The 13,097-nt window shown below is 42.5% G+C and overlaps 2 protein-coding genes across 2 annotated transcripts; both read left to right on the top strand.

Annotated features, from left to right (window-relative positions):
* The first annotated feature begins 1,670 nt into the window (after nucleotides 1–1,670).
* Nucleotides 1,671–3,074, top strand: LOC104446259 (UPF0481 protein At3g47200). The gene is made up of 2 exons (XM_010060138.1): nucleotides 1,671–2,321; nucleotides 2,391–3,074. The coding sequence occupies exons 1-2, from the start codon at nucleotides 1,671–1,673 to the stop codon at nucleotides 3,072–3,074; spliced, it is 1,335 nt and encodes a 444-aa protein (XP_010058440.1).
* Nucleotides 3,075–6,018: 2,944 nt separating this feature from the next.
* Nucleotides 6,019–7,272, top strand: LOC104444295 (UPF0481 protein At3g47200). The gene has a single exon (XM_010057952.3). It carries the CDS (start codon nucleotides 6,019–6,021, stop codon nucleotides 7,270–7,272), a length of 1,254 nt encoding a protein of 417 aa, XP_010056254.2.
* Nucleotides 7,273–13,097: the final 5,825 nt, after the last annotated feature.

The following is a 13,097-nucleotide window of genomic DNA, read 5'->3' as shown; positions in this document are numbered from 1 at the left end:
AAATGATTTCATCAATTATCTTATCTTGTTTTTGCATGAAGTAATTCTAATACTCTCATTATAGAAGAATTAGCAACATGAAAGCTTTTAGCATGGTCAATGTCTAATTGTTCATGCTTTGATTTTGTGTAAATAATCCTTAGACATGAGACATAATGTTAACTTGTGTGTCGAACAACTATGGTTCGCGGGAGCACATAATGCCGGGTCGTTGATCCATCTTTATACCCGATGGTCATAGTTTGTTCATATACGAAGTTGCACGTATACGCAATATGAAATCCGTCTCCTTGTTATATGTAAGGTATAATAATAATGTTCAATGCGATCTAATTATGATAATGCATTGAAATCAATGGCCGGGGTTGTAACCGAGAATAAATTATTTATGTCTTAAATTAAATGTATGTCAATTAGATTTGTGCATATAATTGAATTTGTGACTTAACAAATATTCCATGATTTTTGTTCAATCCGGACATAGTAAGACAGAGGGATTGAATTACATTTAATCAAAACTGGCAAGTTCATTATGTTTTTAAAACATTCACTTGCTAGATGTCAATCATGGCTTGTAGGACACAAAGATTAATCGAGACAATTAATTTTTTTAGTAGTACTAATATGTTAGTATGAGTCTTACTACCAGCTTAGTGATGAACCTAGGAATGTCGTACACCATAAACAATTAAGATAACGTGGAACAAGAGAGAATTATTGTTACAAATGTGTTTGCAATTACTGCAATCGAATTGAGTCGACCTGAAATTAAATTAAATGGGATTTAATTTGATTTGTATTATAGTCATAAGCCTACGTGCATATGATGCACACGCATGCTTGAAGTGAATATATGTTAATATACCCCAAATGCACACATAAAGATTACGTCATTTTTATTTTTTTTAGTTATATAATTAAAAAAAGATTGATTATAAAATTATTTATTCATTTATTTAATTAATTAAAATGTGCACACCGTCAGCAATTGTTGCTGACTGTGTGCAATGCACATCACATGTGCGTGTTTTTAATTTTTAATTTTTTACAAAAAGAACAAAAAAGTGCATGATTGTGGGATGGTTTCCCACATGTAGCAATGGTTACTAATTGTCGCACCGCATAAAAGGAAGGCATAAGCAACAGTTGCTAAAAAAATGTGCGTGTGTTTTCGTGTGTTGGTGTACGCAAGAGAGAAAAGGGATTCTCTCTCATTCAGGTCATGGCTAAAACATAAAGGATACGGAGGATTATCTCCACGAAATTACTAGCACAATCATAGTAGTGATTATTTGCGAATTCTCTCTTCCATTCAACGTCATTGATGGTGTGTCTGAATTAAAGGTCTGACGTTTGTGAGCTTAAACTGAAAAACATCCGAACTAATTCGTTTAAAACACGCTTATAGAGGTAATTTGTTTAACTCCCTTTTTATATTCAAATTTTTTTATTTAAATGCACGAACAATGCCTTTGAGATACACGTATAGAAATATTTCATCTTTGTTTTCGTTGTGTTTATGTTAATTTTGCTTATACATGATTCATGAGACCCTGGCACTTTCATGAGTGGGAACAAAAGAGAAGCTAAAGCTTCCTCCTCTGAAAGATAGAACTTTTTTTGCTTTGAATCTACCCGAGCAACATATAGTTTTTGGCATTTAAGCACAGATGCCCGAAGAATCAAATTCCCATGGCGACCACATCGCAGAGAGCTCCGTTCACCATGTCGTCCATATCGACGAGAGTTTCTTGCCGGAAGTGGAAAGGAGTATGCAGGAATTGCCGAGGCTCTTGACCACGGGGGCAGGAAGAGAATCTTGCTGCATCTTCCGAGTCCCTCAGAGCCTATCGGAAATCAATAAAAAGGCCTACCATCCTTATATCGTCTCCATCGGCCCCTTCCACCATGGGAAGACGCAATTCCAGATGATCCAGGAGCAAAAATGGTGGTTCCTAGGCGATCTCCTATTACTGGCGGAAAGCAAGAGAGTTGTGCTCAACGACTTCTTCGAGGCAGTAGCTCTGATGGAGAAGGAGATCCGGAAGAGCTATTCGGAGACCTTGGAACTCGATGGCCGGGACCTTATCCGGATGATGGTGCTCGATGGCTGCTTCATCATCGAGCTGTTCTGCCAAGTCGCAAGTATAGTCCTAGCTGATCTCGACGACCCTTTCTTAACTATCGCGAAAAAAGTCCCAGCTGATCCCCACAACCCTTTATCTACTATGGCTTGGGTTTTCCCTTTCTTAATGAGGGATCTCCTCCGGCTCAAGAACCAAATTCCTTACTTTGTGCTGCAGAAGTTATTTGATCTGTCTGTTGGATCTGGAAAAGATGGTCCCTCCTTGGCCAAGCTTGCCTTGTGGTTCTTCAATTGCATGGTGTAGAGACCGGCGCATGTGTTGGAGAAGTACTACGATAAAGAAGGCAAGCATTTGCTTGATTTGTTCCGCTTGAGCTATATCCCCGATTGCAAGGAGGAAGTAAGGAGGCCAAGCAGATTCTTCCACCTGATTCAAAGCGCGAAGAAGCTCGATCAAGCTGGAGTCAAGTTCAAGCCAAGGAAGACTCACAGCATCTTGGACGTCAAATTCAGAAATGGCGTCCTCAAGATTCGAGCCTTGACAATTGACGACTTCTTGAGTCCTTTGTTCCTCAATTTTGTTGCTTTTGAGCAGTGCTATCGCGATTCCTCCAAGTACATCACAACCTATGCTACTCTCATGGGGTGTCTCATCAATACGCCTGCCGATGCTGGGTTCCTAGGCGACCACAAGATCATCGAGAATTATTTTGGGACGGACAAGGAAGTTGCCCGTTTCTTCAATAATGTCAGGAAAGATGTGGCGTTTGATATCCACAGGACCTATTTGTCCAAGGTCTTTGAGGAAGTGAATGAGATTTATCAGAATTATTGGCATGCCCGATGGGCCGGGTCCATGCAGGCATACTTCAACACTCCGTGGTCCTTCATGTCGGCTGCTGTAGCTGTGTCGCTTCTGCTGCTTGCCATGACTCAGACTTTCTATACGGTTTATCAAAATTATAAACCTGCCGATCCTCCCAAATAATTCGTAATGTTTGCGACACAAAATGCAATACCACACTCGAGAAAGGGCAATTTGTAGATACAGAATATCAACGCTCAGTTGTGATTATGAATTTTGTTGTGAGTTCATATTTATGTCTAACTACTGTAAGATACCACATCGTATACGATTCGAACTCATTAGTTGTCCACCAAATTTGTGCCAACGAAAATAAAGCTGTGGCTCTAATTGCAACAATGTTTTGCCAGTGATCAAAGCAAGATAATTCGTCAGCTCTCCAATCGTGTCATTCCAGTCCTATGCTAACCCCCATTCAAATCTATTGTTTCCGATTCACAAGAACAAGGAAGAATAAGAGAGCGAAATTCAACATAACCAATCTGTAGTGGGCTGTGGTTTCATCAACAGGCTGAATAAAGCGAGCTCAGCTATTGCCAAAAGCCGAGGCAAAATCTGTACCTTCTCTTCTAGAAGGAGGAAAGTGCGAAGGACAGAGCCGTCCATCGTTGACTGTCCATGTTGTCATCTTCAAAGATTTCCCAATCGTGGTAGAGTTCTCCCCCTAATGTAAAGTAGTTCTTCGCACTTTCCTCCTAGAAGAGAAGGTACAGATTTTACTATGAATTGAAATTACTGATCCCTAAATCATTGAAAATTTGGTTCTGCCTAATAACTAAATAGGTCCGACATGTAGTCACTTCACCTATAACCATATTAAGGGATTCTCATCTGATATTGACACATCTCAATGAGTTACTCTGAATTCCAGCTCCAAGCATAATAGTTAGAGCACATGTCTTCTACAAAGTTCATTGGAAAACTATAGAATTCAGCCTCAGGACGAATCGCTTGACATATCAAATTCACATAACTCATGAGAGTGTACCTCTAAATAAGATTCCTATTTATAAGTGATGATGCAAGATCCATTCACAGCGGAAAGCACATTACAGGGAAGGCCATGAAGAAAGCATAACAATTGGCATTCAACTAGGTATAGAAGGAAAAAGACGCACAAGGTTCCAATAGAGAAGAAATCAAACATTGTACTTTGTGCTTGAACAAGAAATTGCTCACTGGGATTTCTATAATCTTACATTCCAACACGTTAATCTATAGATTCTCTTCACAACAGCAGAGCAACTTTTAACATTGGCAGTTGCCACCAAGGTCAAACAGATTCAGTAAGTGGCTTCTACATCTACAAGTCAACAATCATTAATATGTCATGTAATTGGAAAGGCAAATGAAGAAGAGGAATCCCAAGATGCTTCCCGAAAATGGAGAAACTTGTGCCTAGCAATGGCCAACAAAAGGGTATTGAAATGGTAAGACTCTGACAGGGGACAAATAGGAGAGTCAAAAGCTAATGTGATTATACCTGAAATAGGTGTATGAATTCGTGCTTCAGAGACAAATTGCAATCACAATTTGAATGGTCATGGGAGATTTCAAGCACTTGGTGATAATCAAGTTCAGAGAAGGTGTGAGAGGAGGAGGAGGAGGAGGGACCATCTGCAAGGAAAGGAAAAGCTGGTTTTGGGAGTAGATGCTGTCAAGTCTTTCGAGTGGCGAGTCCTGCTCATTGTTAAGCTATTTCTTGCCCCCAGCGGGGTCACTGCTTTCCATTGATCCAATGGATGAAGTTTGTGTTGCATCTTGCAAATGAAATTTGAGCTGCAAATCTTGCGGACTCTGTTGGGTGTTATGCAATCGAAAGTTTAAATTGCGACCAGATGAACCGGTCCCACGATTATGCAGGTCTGCTAGGGAGAAAAGCCAGAACTCTTTCTGTACCAGTAGAATTTAGAAATTCTTTACCAGCTGTCCAAACTTTTGATAACAGGTTCTCCTTGAACGAGTGTCGTTTGACTGGTAGCTGTACCAGTACTTTCAGAAATAACTTTATATTATTAACAAGGTTACTATAGGAGATGCCAAATTTATGTCGATGACCTGCACAAAGACTTTGACCCAACGAAAAAACAAATGAAAAAGAGAAATAACAAAAAACTAGGGTAATAGGCCTAATTCGAAATGAACTCATCAATCCCCATTTTGCATCTCTTAAATTCTCCTTCCTAGTAACCCACGCATCTCCGCAACACCAGTACAACCTCGTCGAAACTCCATGCACTAAGACGAATCAAGTTCGTTGCGATGCAATTCGCGATGGATGGCTGGTTCGCTCAGGAAACAATGCTTAATCTTAAAATCACGGCGGTCATTTTCTGATGACATGATTCGCAGCCATCAAGATCTGCCGTCGCAACATCTGACCCTCGTGTGTAGTAATCAGGCTTCAAACGATGTTCAGCGGAAAGTTCATTGAAAGGGGCTCGACATAATGATGACCCACATCAAGCACTAGGCGACTTCGTGCGAATTTGTAAGGAAAAGAAAGGGAGATTCAAAAAGCTGACTTGGTAAAGCAAGTCTATGTGCAAATAATTTTCAGCAACCTGTCCGAGCTGTGACCTGCGAAAAAGAAGCTGCGAGGAATCCAGCAATGCCTTATCAACAAACATGTTGGCCCCATTTCCTCGCCGCGCACTGCTCGATTAAGATAGCTCGCTCACCGCTAACCAAGAAAACAAGCGCATCGCGCTCTTGATCGAGTCTAGCAACCTAAGTCTTCGTCTCCCTAATCGACTGCCCAAGAAAAAGACAAAGGATCGAGTCCTTTTATATGATAATTTCCGAGAAGCCGGTGTGTCGTCTCTTCCGTGTGGTATTTGTCCTTTCTTTCATGGGTGGGAACAAAAGAGAAGCCATAGCTTCCTCCTCTGAAAGATAGAACTTTTCTGCTCTGAATCTATCCCAGAGCAGCATTTAGTTTTTGGCAATTAAGCACAGATGTCCGGAGAATCAAACGCCTGTGGCGACCACACCGCAGAGAACGGAAGCTCCGTTCACCATGTCGTCCATATCGACACGAGTTTTTTTATCGAAAGTGGAAGGGAAAATGCAGGAATTGCCAAAGCTCTTGAACACGGGGGCAGGAACAGATTCTTGCTGCATCTTCCGAGTCCCTCAGAGCCTATCGGAGATCAATGAAAAGGCCTACCGGCCTCATATCGTCTCCATCGGTCCCTTCCACCATTGTGAGCGCTTCCAGATGATCCAGGAGCACAAATGGCGCTTCCTAGGCGATCTCCTATTGCGGGCAGAGAGCAAGACAGTTGTGCTCAAGGACTTCTTTGAGGCAGTAGCTCCGATGGAGGAAGAGATCCGGAAGAGCTATTCAGAGACCTTGAAATTCAGTAGCCCGGACCTTATCGAGATGATGGTGCTCGATGGCTGCTTCATCATCGAGCTGTTCCGCAAAGTCGCAAGGATAAACCCAGCTGATCAACACGACCCTTTATTTACTATGGCTTGGATTTTGCCTTCCTTAATGAGGGATCTCCTCCGGCTCGAGAACCAAATTCCTTACTTTGTGCTGCAGAAGTTATTTGATCTGTCTGTTGGATCCGGAAATGATGGCCCCTCCTTGGCCAAGCTTGCCTTGGGGTTCTTCAACTACATGGTGCAGAGACCGGCGAATGTGTTGGAGAAGTACTACAATAAAGAAGGCAAGCATTTGCTTGATTTGTTCCGCTTAAGCTATATCCCCTATTGCAAGGAGGAAGTAAGGGGGCGAAGCAGATTCCTTCACCTGATTCAGAGTGCGAAGAAGCTCGATCAAGCTGGAGTCAAGTTCAAGCCAAGGAAGACTCACAGCATCTTGGACGTCAAATTCAGAGATGGCGTCCTCGAGATTCCAGTCTTGACAATTGACGATTTCTGGAGCTCTTTGTTCCTCAATTTTGTTGCTTTTGAGCAGTGCTATTGCCATTCCTCCAAGTACTTCACAACCTATGCTACTCTTATGGGGTGTCTCATCAATACGCCTGCTGATGCTGGGTTCCTGGGCGACCACAAGATCATCGAGAATTATTTTGGGACAGACAAGGAAGTTGCCCGTTTCTTCAATAATGTCGGGAAAGATGTGGCGTTTGATATCCACAGGTGCTATTTGTCCAAGGTCTTTGAGGAAGTGAATGAGATTTATCAGAATTATTGGCATGTCCGATGGGCTGGGTTTATGCACACATACTTCAACACTCCATGGTCCTTCATGTCGGCTGCTGCAGCTGTGTTGCTTCTGCTGCTTGCGACGACTCAGACTTACTATACGGTTTATCAAAATTATAAACCTGCCAATCCTCCCAAATAATTTGTAATGTTTGCGACACAAAATGCAATAGCACACTTGAAGAAGGGCAATTTGTAGATACAGAATATCAAAGCTCAGTTGTCACCGTGAATTTTGTTGTTAGTTCGGGTTTATGTATGACCACTTGTAAGATACCATATCATAAATGACTCAAACTCATTAGCTGTCCATCGAATTTGTGCCAGCGAGAATAATGTCGTGGCTCTAAATGCAACAATCTTTCGTCAGTGATCAAAGCAAAATAATTGTCAGCTCTTTAACGGTGTCATTCCAGTCCTATGCTAAGCCCCATTCAAATCTAATGTTTCTGATTCCCAAGGAAAAGGAAGAATAAGGAGCGTAATTCAACATAACCAATCTGTAGTGGGCTGTGGTTTCAATAACAGGCTGAATAGAGCGAGCTGAGCTATTGCCAAAAGCCAAGGCAAAATCTGTACCTTCTATTCTAGGAGGAAAGTGCAAAGGACAGAGCTGTCCATCGTTGACTGTCCATGTTGTCATCTTGATTGATTCCCCAATCGTGGTAGAGTTCTCCCCCTAATATTTTCGGTCAAAAGGAAACAAGTAGTTCTTATGCAGCGCTAGACCCATAGAGATAGATATGCTTTTAATCCCCACATTGAATTTACTGGTCCCTAAATCATTGAAAATTTGGTTATGCTTAATAAGTAAACAGGCCCCGTAAGTATTCACTTCAGCTATAACCATATAAAGGGATTCTCATCTGATATTGACATATTTCAACAAATTGCTACAAATTCCAGCTCCAAGCATTAACAGTTAGAGCATATATCTTCTACACAGTTCACCAAGAAACTATAGAAATCAACCTCAGGACAAATAGCTCAACATATCAAATTCAAGTGCCAGATACTTGAAGTGCCAAAAGTTGGGAAAGTGATATTTAAGTGTCAAAACCGGAGCAAAATGAATTACTTAAGTGCTAATTGTGAGAAAATCCGACCAAAATGTTGACGTGGTGATTTTCCGACAAGACAAGTACAAAACGACGTTGTTTTGCACGTTGACGTGGCTAGACAAATGCAAAAACAACGTCATTTGCTGCTGATATGGTAAATAATTAATATAAAAATTAATTAAATTAAATTTAAAACTAAATTTATTTAAAACATTAAAAAATTAAAATTAAAAAGGAGGGAGGAAGCACGTGGTTAAGGGTTGAGCCCTTGCTACCACCGCCTCCCCGCCGTTGCTTGGAAGGGCTAGCAATGGTGGGGGAGGAGGGCCCGGCAAGTCGGGCCGACCAGCAACGAGGGCCCATGAGCCCTCACCCAAATTTGGGGCGAGGGTCGCGGCCCTCCCCTAGATCCGACAAGGGTTAGTGGCCCTCGCCCAGCCCGACCAAGGGTCATCGCTAGATGGGGCGACCCCCAAGTGGGCATCAACCCTTCGCCAGGCCAGGCGAGGGCTCGTGGGCCCTCGCTACCAGTTGGCCAAGGTCACCGACCCTAACCAAAGCCGGGCAACCCCGGCCAACCCTTCCCCACCATTACCGGCCTTTCCCAGCAACGAAAGGAAGGTAGCAAAGGCAGCGATGGCAATGGTGAGGGCTCAACCCTCAGCCACGTGCTCCTCCCTCCTTTTAAAAAAAAAAAATATAATTTTTAATTTTTTTATAATTTAATATAATTATTTTTTTTATATTAAAATTCAAATCCAAGCCAAAACGATGTCGTTTTTGCGTTTCTTTGCTAAATCAGCTCTCTAGTGAGCCATGTAGACAAGCAAAAATAATAAAAAAATTACCACATAAGATTTCCGGCGGGATCTGTCAGATGTGACACTTAAGTATCCACTTTTAAAAAAAAAATTACACTTATGTGTCACGATCCTAACTTTTGGCACTTAAGTTCTCTTGTGCTAAGTTTTGGCACTTGGGCTATACTTCTTCCAATTTTCTCCTCTATTGTTGTGGTTGTATCTTAGGCAACCGTAGCATCTTCTTCCTCGATTGTCCTTCGACCTTATCATTTGTAGAGGATATTTTAAGCCACAATAGCAAAACACGGATGTAACGTTGTTGATTGGAGGGGTTGGCATCATCGATTATGACGAATATTCTGCAAAAAAGTGATGATAACATAAGATTTAAGAGAATCCAAAACGACACTCTGCAAGGTTACATTGATCAAAGTTCATTAACCTTTAAGCAAGCTCCAATCTTGGGCGGAAAAAAAGAGAGGGAAGCACAAACATGCATAATCTCCTCGATCAGTCATTTATTGCAATTATGAGCTACTAAACTACAACAGTTCAAGATGCTCACATAGCCTAAAGTGCTTTGCCACATGTGAAGCACACAAGTCAAAAAGAGAAAAAGCATGACAAATGCATGCAAAGACTATCCCAAAAGAAAAAGCTTGACAAATGCATGCAAAGACTATCCTAGAAGTGTTTTTTGTAGCACAAATTAGGGCCTGTTTGTTTGCATTTCTTTTTTCTGTTTTTGAACACTTTTTCTGTTTTTTTTTGTTCCTGGGAACAAAAAACAAACAGAAACGCGTTTGGGTGCGTTTCTGTTCCTTTTTTGTTTTTTTGTTCCTAGAAACAAAAAGGGAACAGAAATAAGAAACAACAAATTTATGTTTCTTATTTCTGAAACATATTTGAAGAACAAAAAAGGAACAAAATCGTGTTTCTTTTTCTATTTCTTGCTCGGCCCTTCGAACACCACCTCTTCTCCTGCGAGCGTCTCCTCCTGCGAGCGTCTCCACCGTCGTCTTCTCCGGTGCCTCCCACTCTCCGGCGCCGACAGCCGCCTCTGTCTCGAGACCATCTGGCTTCTCCACCGTCGTCCTCTCCGGCGCCTCCCACTCTCCGGCGCCAACAGCCACCTCTGTCTCGAGACCATCCGGCTTCTCCATCGCCGTCCTCTCTGACGCCGACAGCCGCTGCTCCTTCACCAGGTAAACCTGCTCACCGCTCCTCCTTCACCAATTGACGAGGGCTTCGACGAGAGCCACCCCTCGCAGATCTGGGCGATGGCTGGTCGGAGCTCGAGCATGAGGCCTCGCTCCAGCCAACGCTTGCCCAGATCTGCGGCAGCGGCTCATCTACTCGCTCGAGATCTGGACTAGCAGGCTTGCCCAGATGAGCAGCTCGATCGCTACTGCTCACGCTAGAGCGAGCAGAGCAGCGAGCGTTTGCTCACTTGCTGTTGCTTACGCTTGAGCGAGCAGAGCAGCGAGCGTCTGTTCGCTTGCTTCTCTGCTCAAGCCAGCAGAGCAGCGAGCCCTACTCTGCTTGCTCGAGCGAGAGCAGCAACGAGCGTCAAGGTTTGCTATTGACAGCAAGTATGTTCGTCTAGTTGCTGCAGACTGAAATAGTTGGGGACTGGTGCCGTCCACTGCGATCCTTTCCCATTAAGCCAGGTAGGAGTACCCCTCTCGTTGGAACTCGCTTGACCATTAGAACTTTTTGACCAAAATCTCGACAAAACGAAGCGAGTTTAGGGCGATTAGTGATGTTTTGAGGCTAATGCATCGTGCTTACATTGAGGAATGCTTTCCGGTTTGAACCCAAAACTCGAGTTCATGAACACATGCCAACTGCTCGACTTTTGCTCGAACGAAGCGTGAAACATGTAGGAACACCGAACTTGAGTATGGGATTTTTAAGTGAATCATTGTAAAATAAGACAGCTCCAATATGAAACACGTCTATTTAAGCTTGTATGCATCATCTGTGGCTCGAAGGTTGCAATAAATCTCGCTCTAGAACATGTTGGTTAAATCACATACCAACCGTTTGATAGAATGTCTGAGAGAAGGCCGCAATATCTGTGCATGTTAGAGTTCAAGATCAATTCGTGTTTTGTCCTGTATTGGTTGGATTTGGTCTAATATTAGTATTTTCTGTGTGTCTCTATGAACCCTTGCGGCTCAACCACATTTTGATCCAACCGGAAGTCGAGGCTTGTTCTTTCTATTAGTCCACACACATGTCGGGTTTGAGTGAACTAATGTTACTGATTTCTGATGCTTTTTTTTTTTGATGATTTCTTTGAGTCTGGCAATGAGTTCGAGTCCTGAAAATCGTTAATATTATTCCCCCAGTCCATGCTCACCACACGTTTGATAATGTGTCTAATCCAGCCTAGGTGTTTGCATTACTGATTCCCGGTTGTTCTTGAACACGTATAGGCAGGTTTCACGTGTTATAAACCTCTTGTTGTTTGTTGGTCTTCATTTGCATCATTAGACAAAATCTAGGCATTCCCCTTTTTCTTTTCTTTTTGTTTCATTTTGTGTTCTTACTATCTGTTTTGCAAATTTTTAACTTGTCTTGGTGGTCCTCGCTGATGAGGAAGTACTCGGAGTCTAAGATATTCTATTGGGTTGTCTCTCATGTCTGCACACTGTACATTCGCCGTTTTGTGGTCATAAATGGGGGGGTGTCGGCTGCCAACGATGGTTGAGATGGGCGGTTTGCACTCCTTCAAAAATACGTGATCTGCAATGAGTTTCCTTGATATTCGTTGTGTTATATTCATTTTCCGTTGGACCCTTGGATACTTTGGCCGCAAATAACGAATGGCTTCGGATGGACGATGTTGGAAGTAAACGACGAGCTCAGCCGTTGTTTTGCTCATAGTGCTCGGCGTGAGAGAATGGGTTGGGCGTTCGGCGATGGAGGCTTCGGAAGGAACGGCTAGTTTCGGGCGTGGGAGGAAATTATCGAAGAAGAAAAAGATAAAAATGGGTGTTAAAAGTGAAAAAGACAAAAGGAAGAAGATGACGCCCGAAGAAGAGAACGTGTAGAGGGGTAGACTAAAGGGGAGGAGAAAAATAAAAGTAAAAAAAAAAGAAAAAAAAAAAAGAGGAGAGAAAGTGGCTCGATCCTCTCCCTCGCTCTGTTTTGTGCTGGTGTTTTCTGTGTTGCTTCTCCTCCCCTCCCCCCGAGGGTAGGTCGCGACAACTGGCTAGTGAAAACTTTGTGCCCTACCATGTCATTTTTCATATGCGACCGCATAGCTATCGACTCATTCATTTAGTGCATTCTTTGTGAATCTATAAGAACAACGTTGTTGGACTTTTTTTGGTAGGAAGGTGTGCCTTCTGGTAGAGAGGATTTTGCTTTGTACCCCGCATTTGGATGGGAATTTTGGCAGAGGGAGTTTTTCCTGAGAAATGATCGGGACATATAGATGAGAGTTTTTTGGACAATCTATATGCAGAGAAGTTATATTATAATTGAGATAAGAGCTGTGAGGAGAAGTTTGTCGATTTCTTTTTGACAACTTGGGTTGTTCTTGAATATATGAAATTCTTAGAACCCCTTCAGTACTTACTGGTCTTTCTCGGCACTTTTATTGGCAATGTTCAGCTTGATGGCTCCTGCTCTGCTCGCTCGAGCGTGAGCAGCAGCGAGCGTCTGCTCGCTTGCTTCTCTGCTCAAGCAATTGGTTTAGAATTCATCGGGAATGTCATAGAGCTTCTATTATTAAGTGGTTTTAGAATCAATTGGTTCCAAATGAATGTTGGGGATTATACATTATGCGAGATCCTTGGTATCTTATGGCTATAATGCTTCAATTTTTTCTCTTTAAGTTATGGATTTGCAAAGAATGGAGGGCGCTGTTTAGTTGTTGCCTTATTGCTTCTTGTCTTGAATTTTTCTTTACTTAAGGTACGTCCTCACTCTATCTCAATTAGTTGTCTCCTTCCCAAGTGAACAATACTGGTGTTGGTGGATCCATTATCGACACTGATGCTTTGAGAACTTCGGTGGATCCATCCAAAGTTCCGCCTTGCCGGTGCCAATCCACGAAGACATATTCTTTTTCCCTTGCTCTGTCCGGAATT

Source organism: Eucalyptus grandis, chromosome 5 (assembly GCF_016545825.1).
Source record: "Eucalyptus grandis isolate ANBG69807.140 chromosome 5, ASM1654582v1, whole genome shotgun sequence".
Lineage (NCBI taxonomy): Eukaryota > Viridiplantae > Streptophyta > Magnoliopsida > Myrtales > Myrtaceae > Eucalyptus > Eucalyptus grandis.
The sequence above is the reverse complement of the archived record's forward strand: the minus strand, read 5'-3'. Positions and strand labels throughout refer to the sequence as shown.

Excerpts from the sequence above, each read along its gene's own strand:
- LOC104446259 (XM_010060138.1), top strand. The coding sequence starts at position 1,671 with ATGCCCGAAGAATCAAATTCCCATGGCGACCACATCGCAGAGAGCTCC. Across the intron at positions 2,322-2,390 it reads AGAAGTTATTTGATCTGTCT|AGACCGGCGCATGTGTTGGA; the intron begins GTTGGATCTGGA and ends TGCATGGTGTAG.
- LOC104444295 (XM_010057952.3), top strand. The coding sequence starts at position 6,019 with ATGCAGGAATTGCCAAAGCTCTTGAACACGGGGGCAGGAACAGATTCT.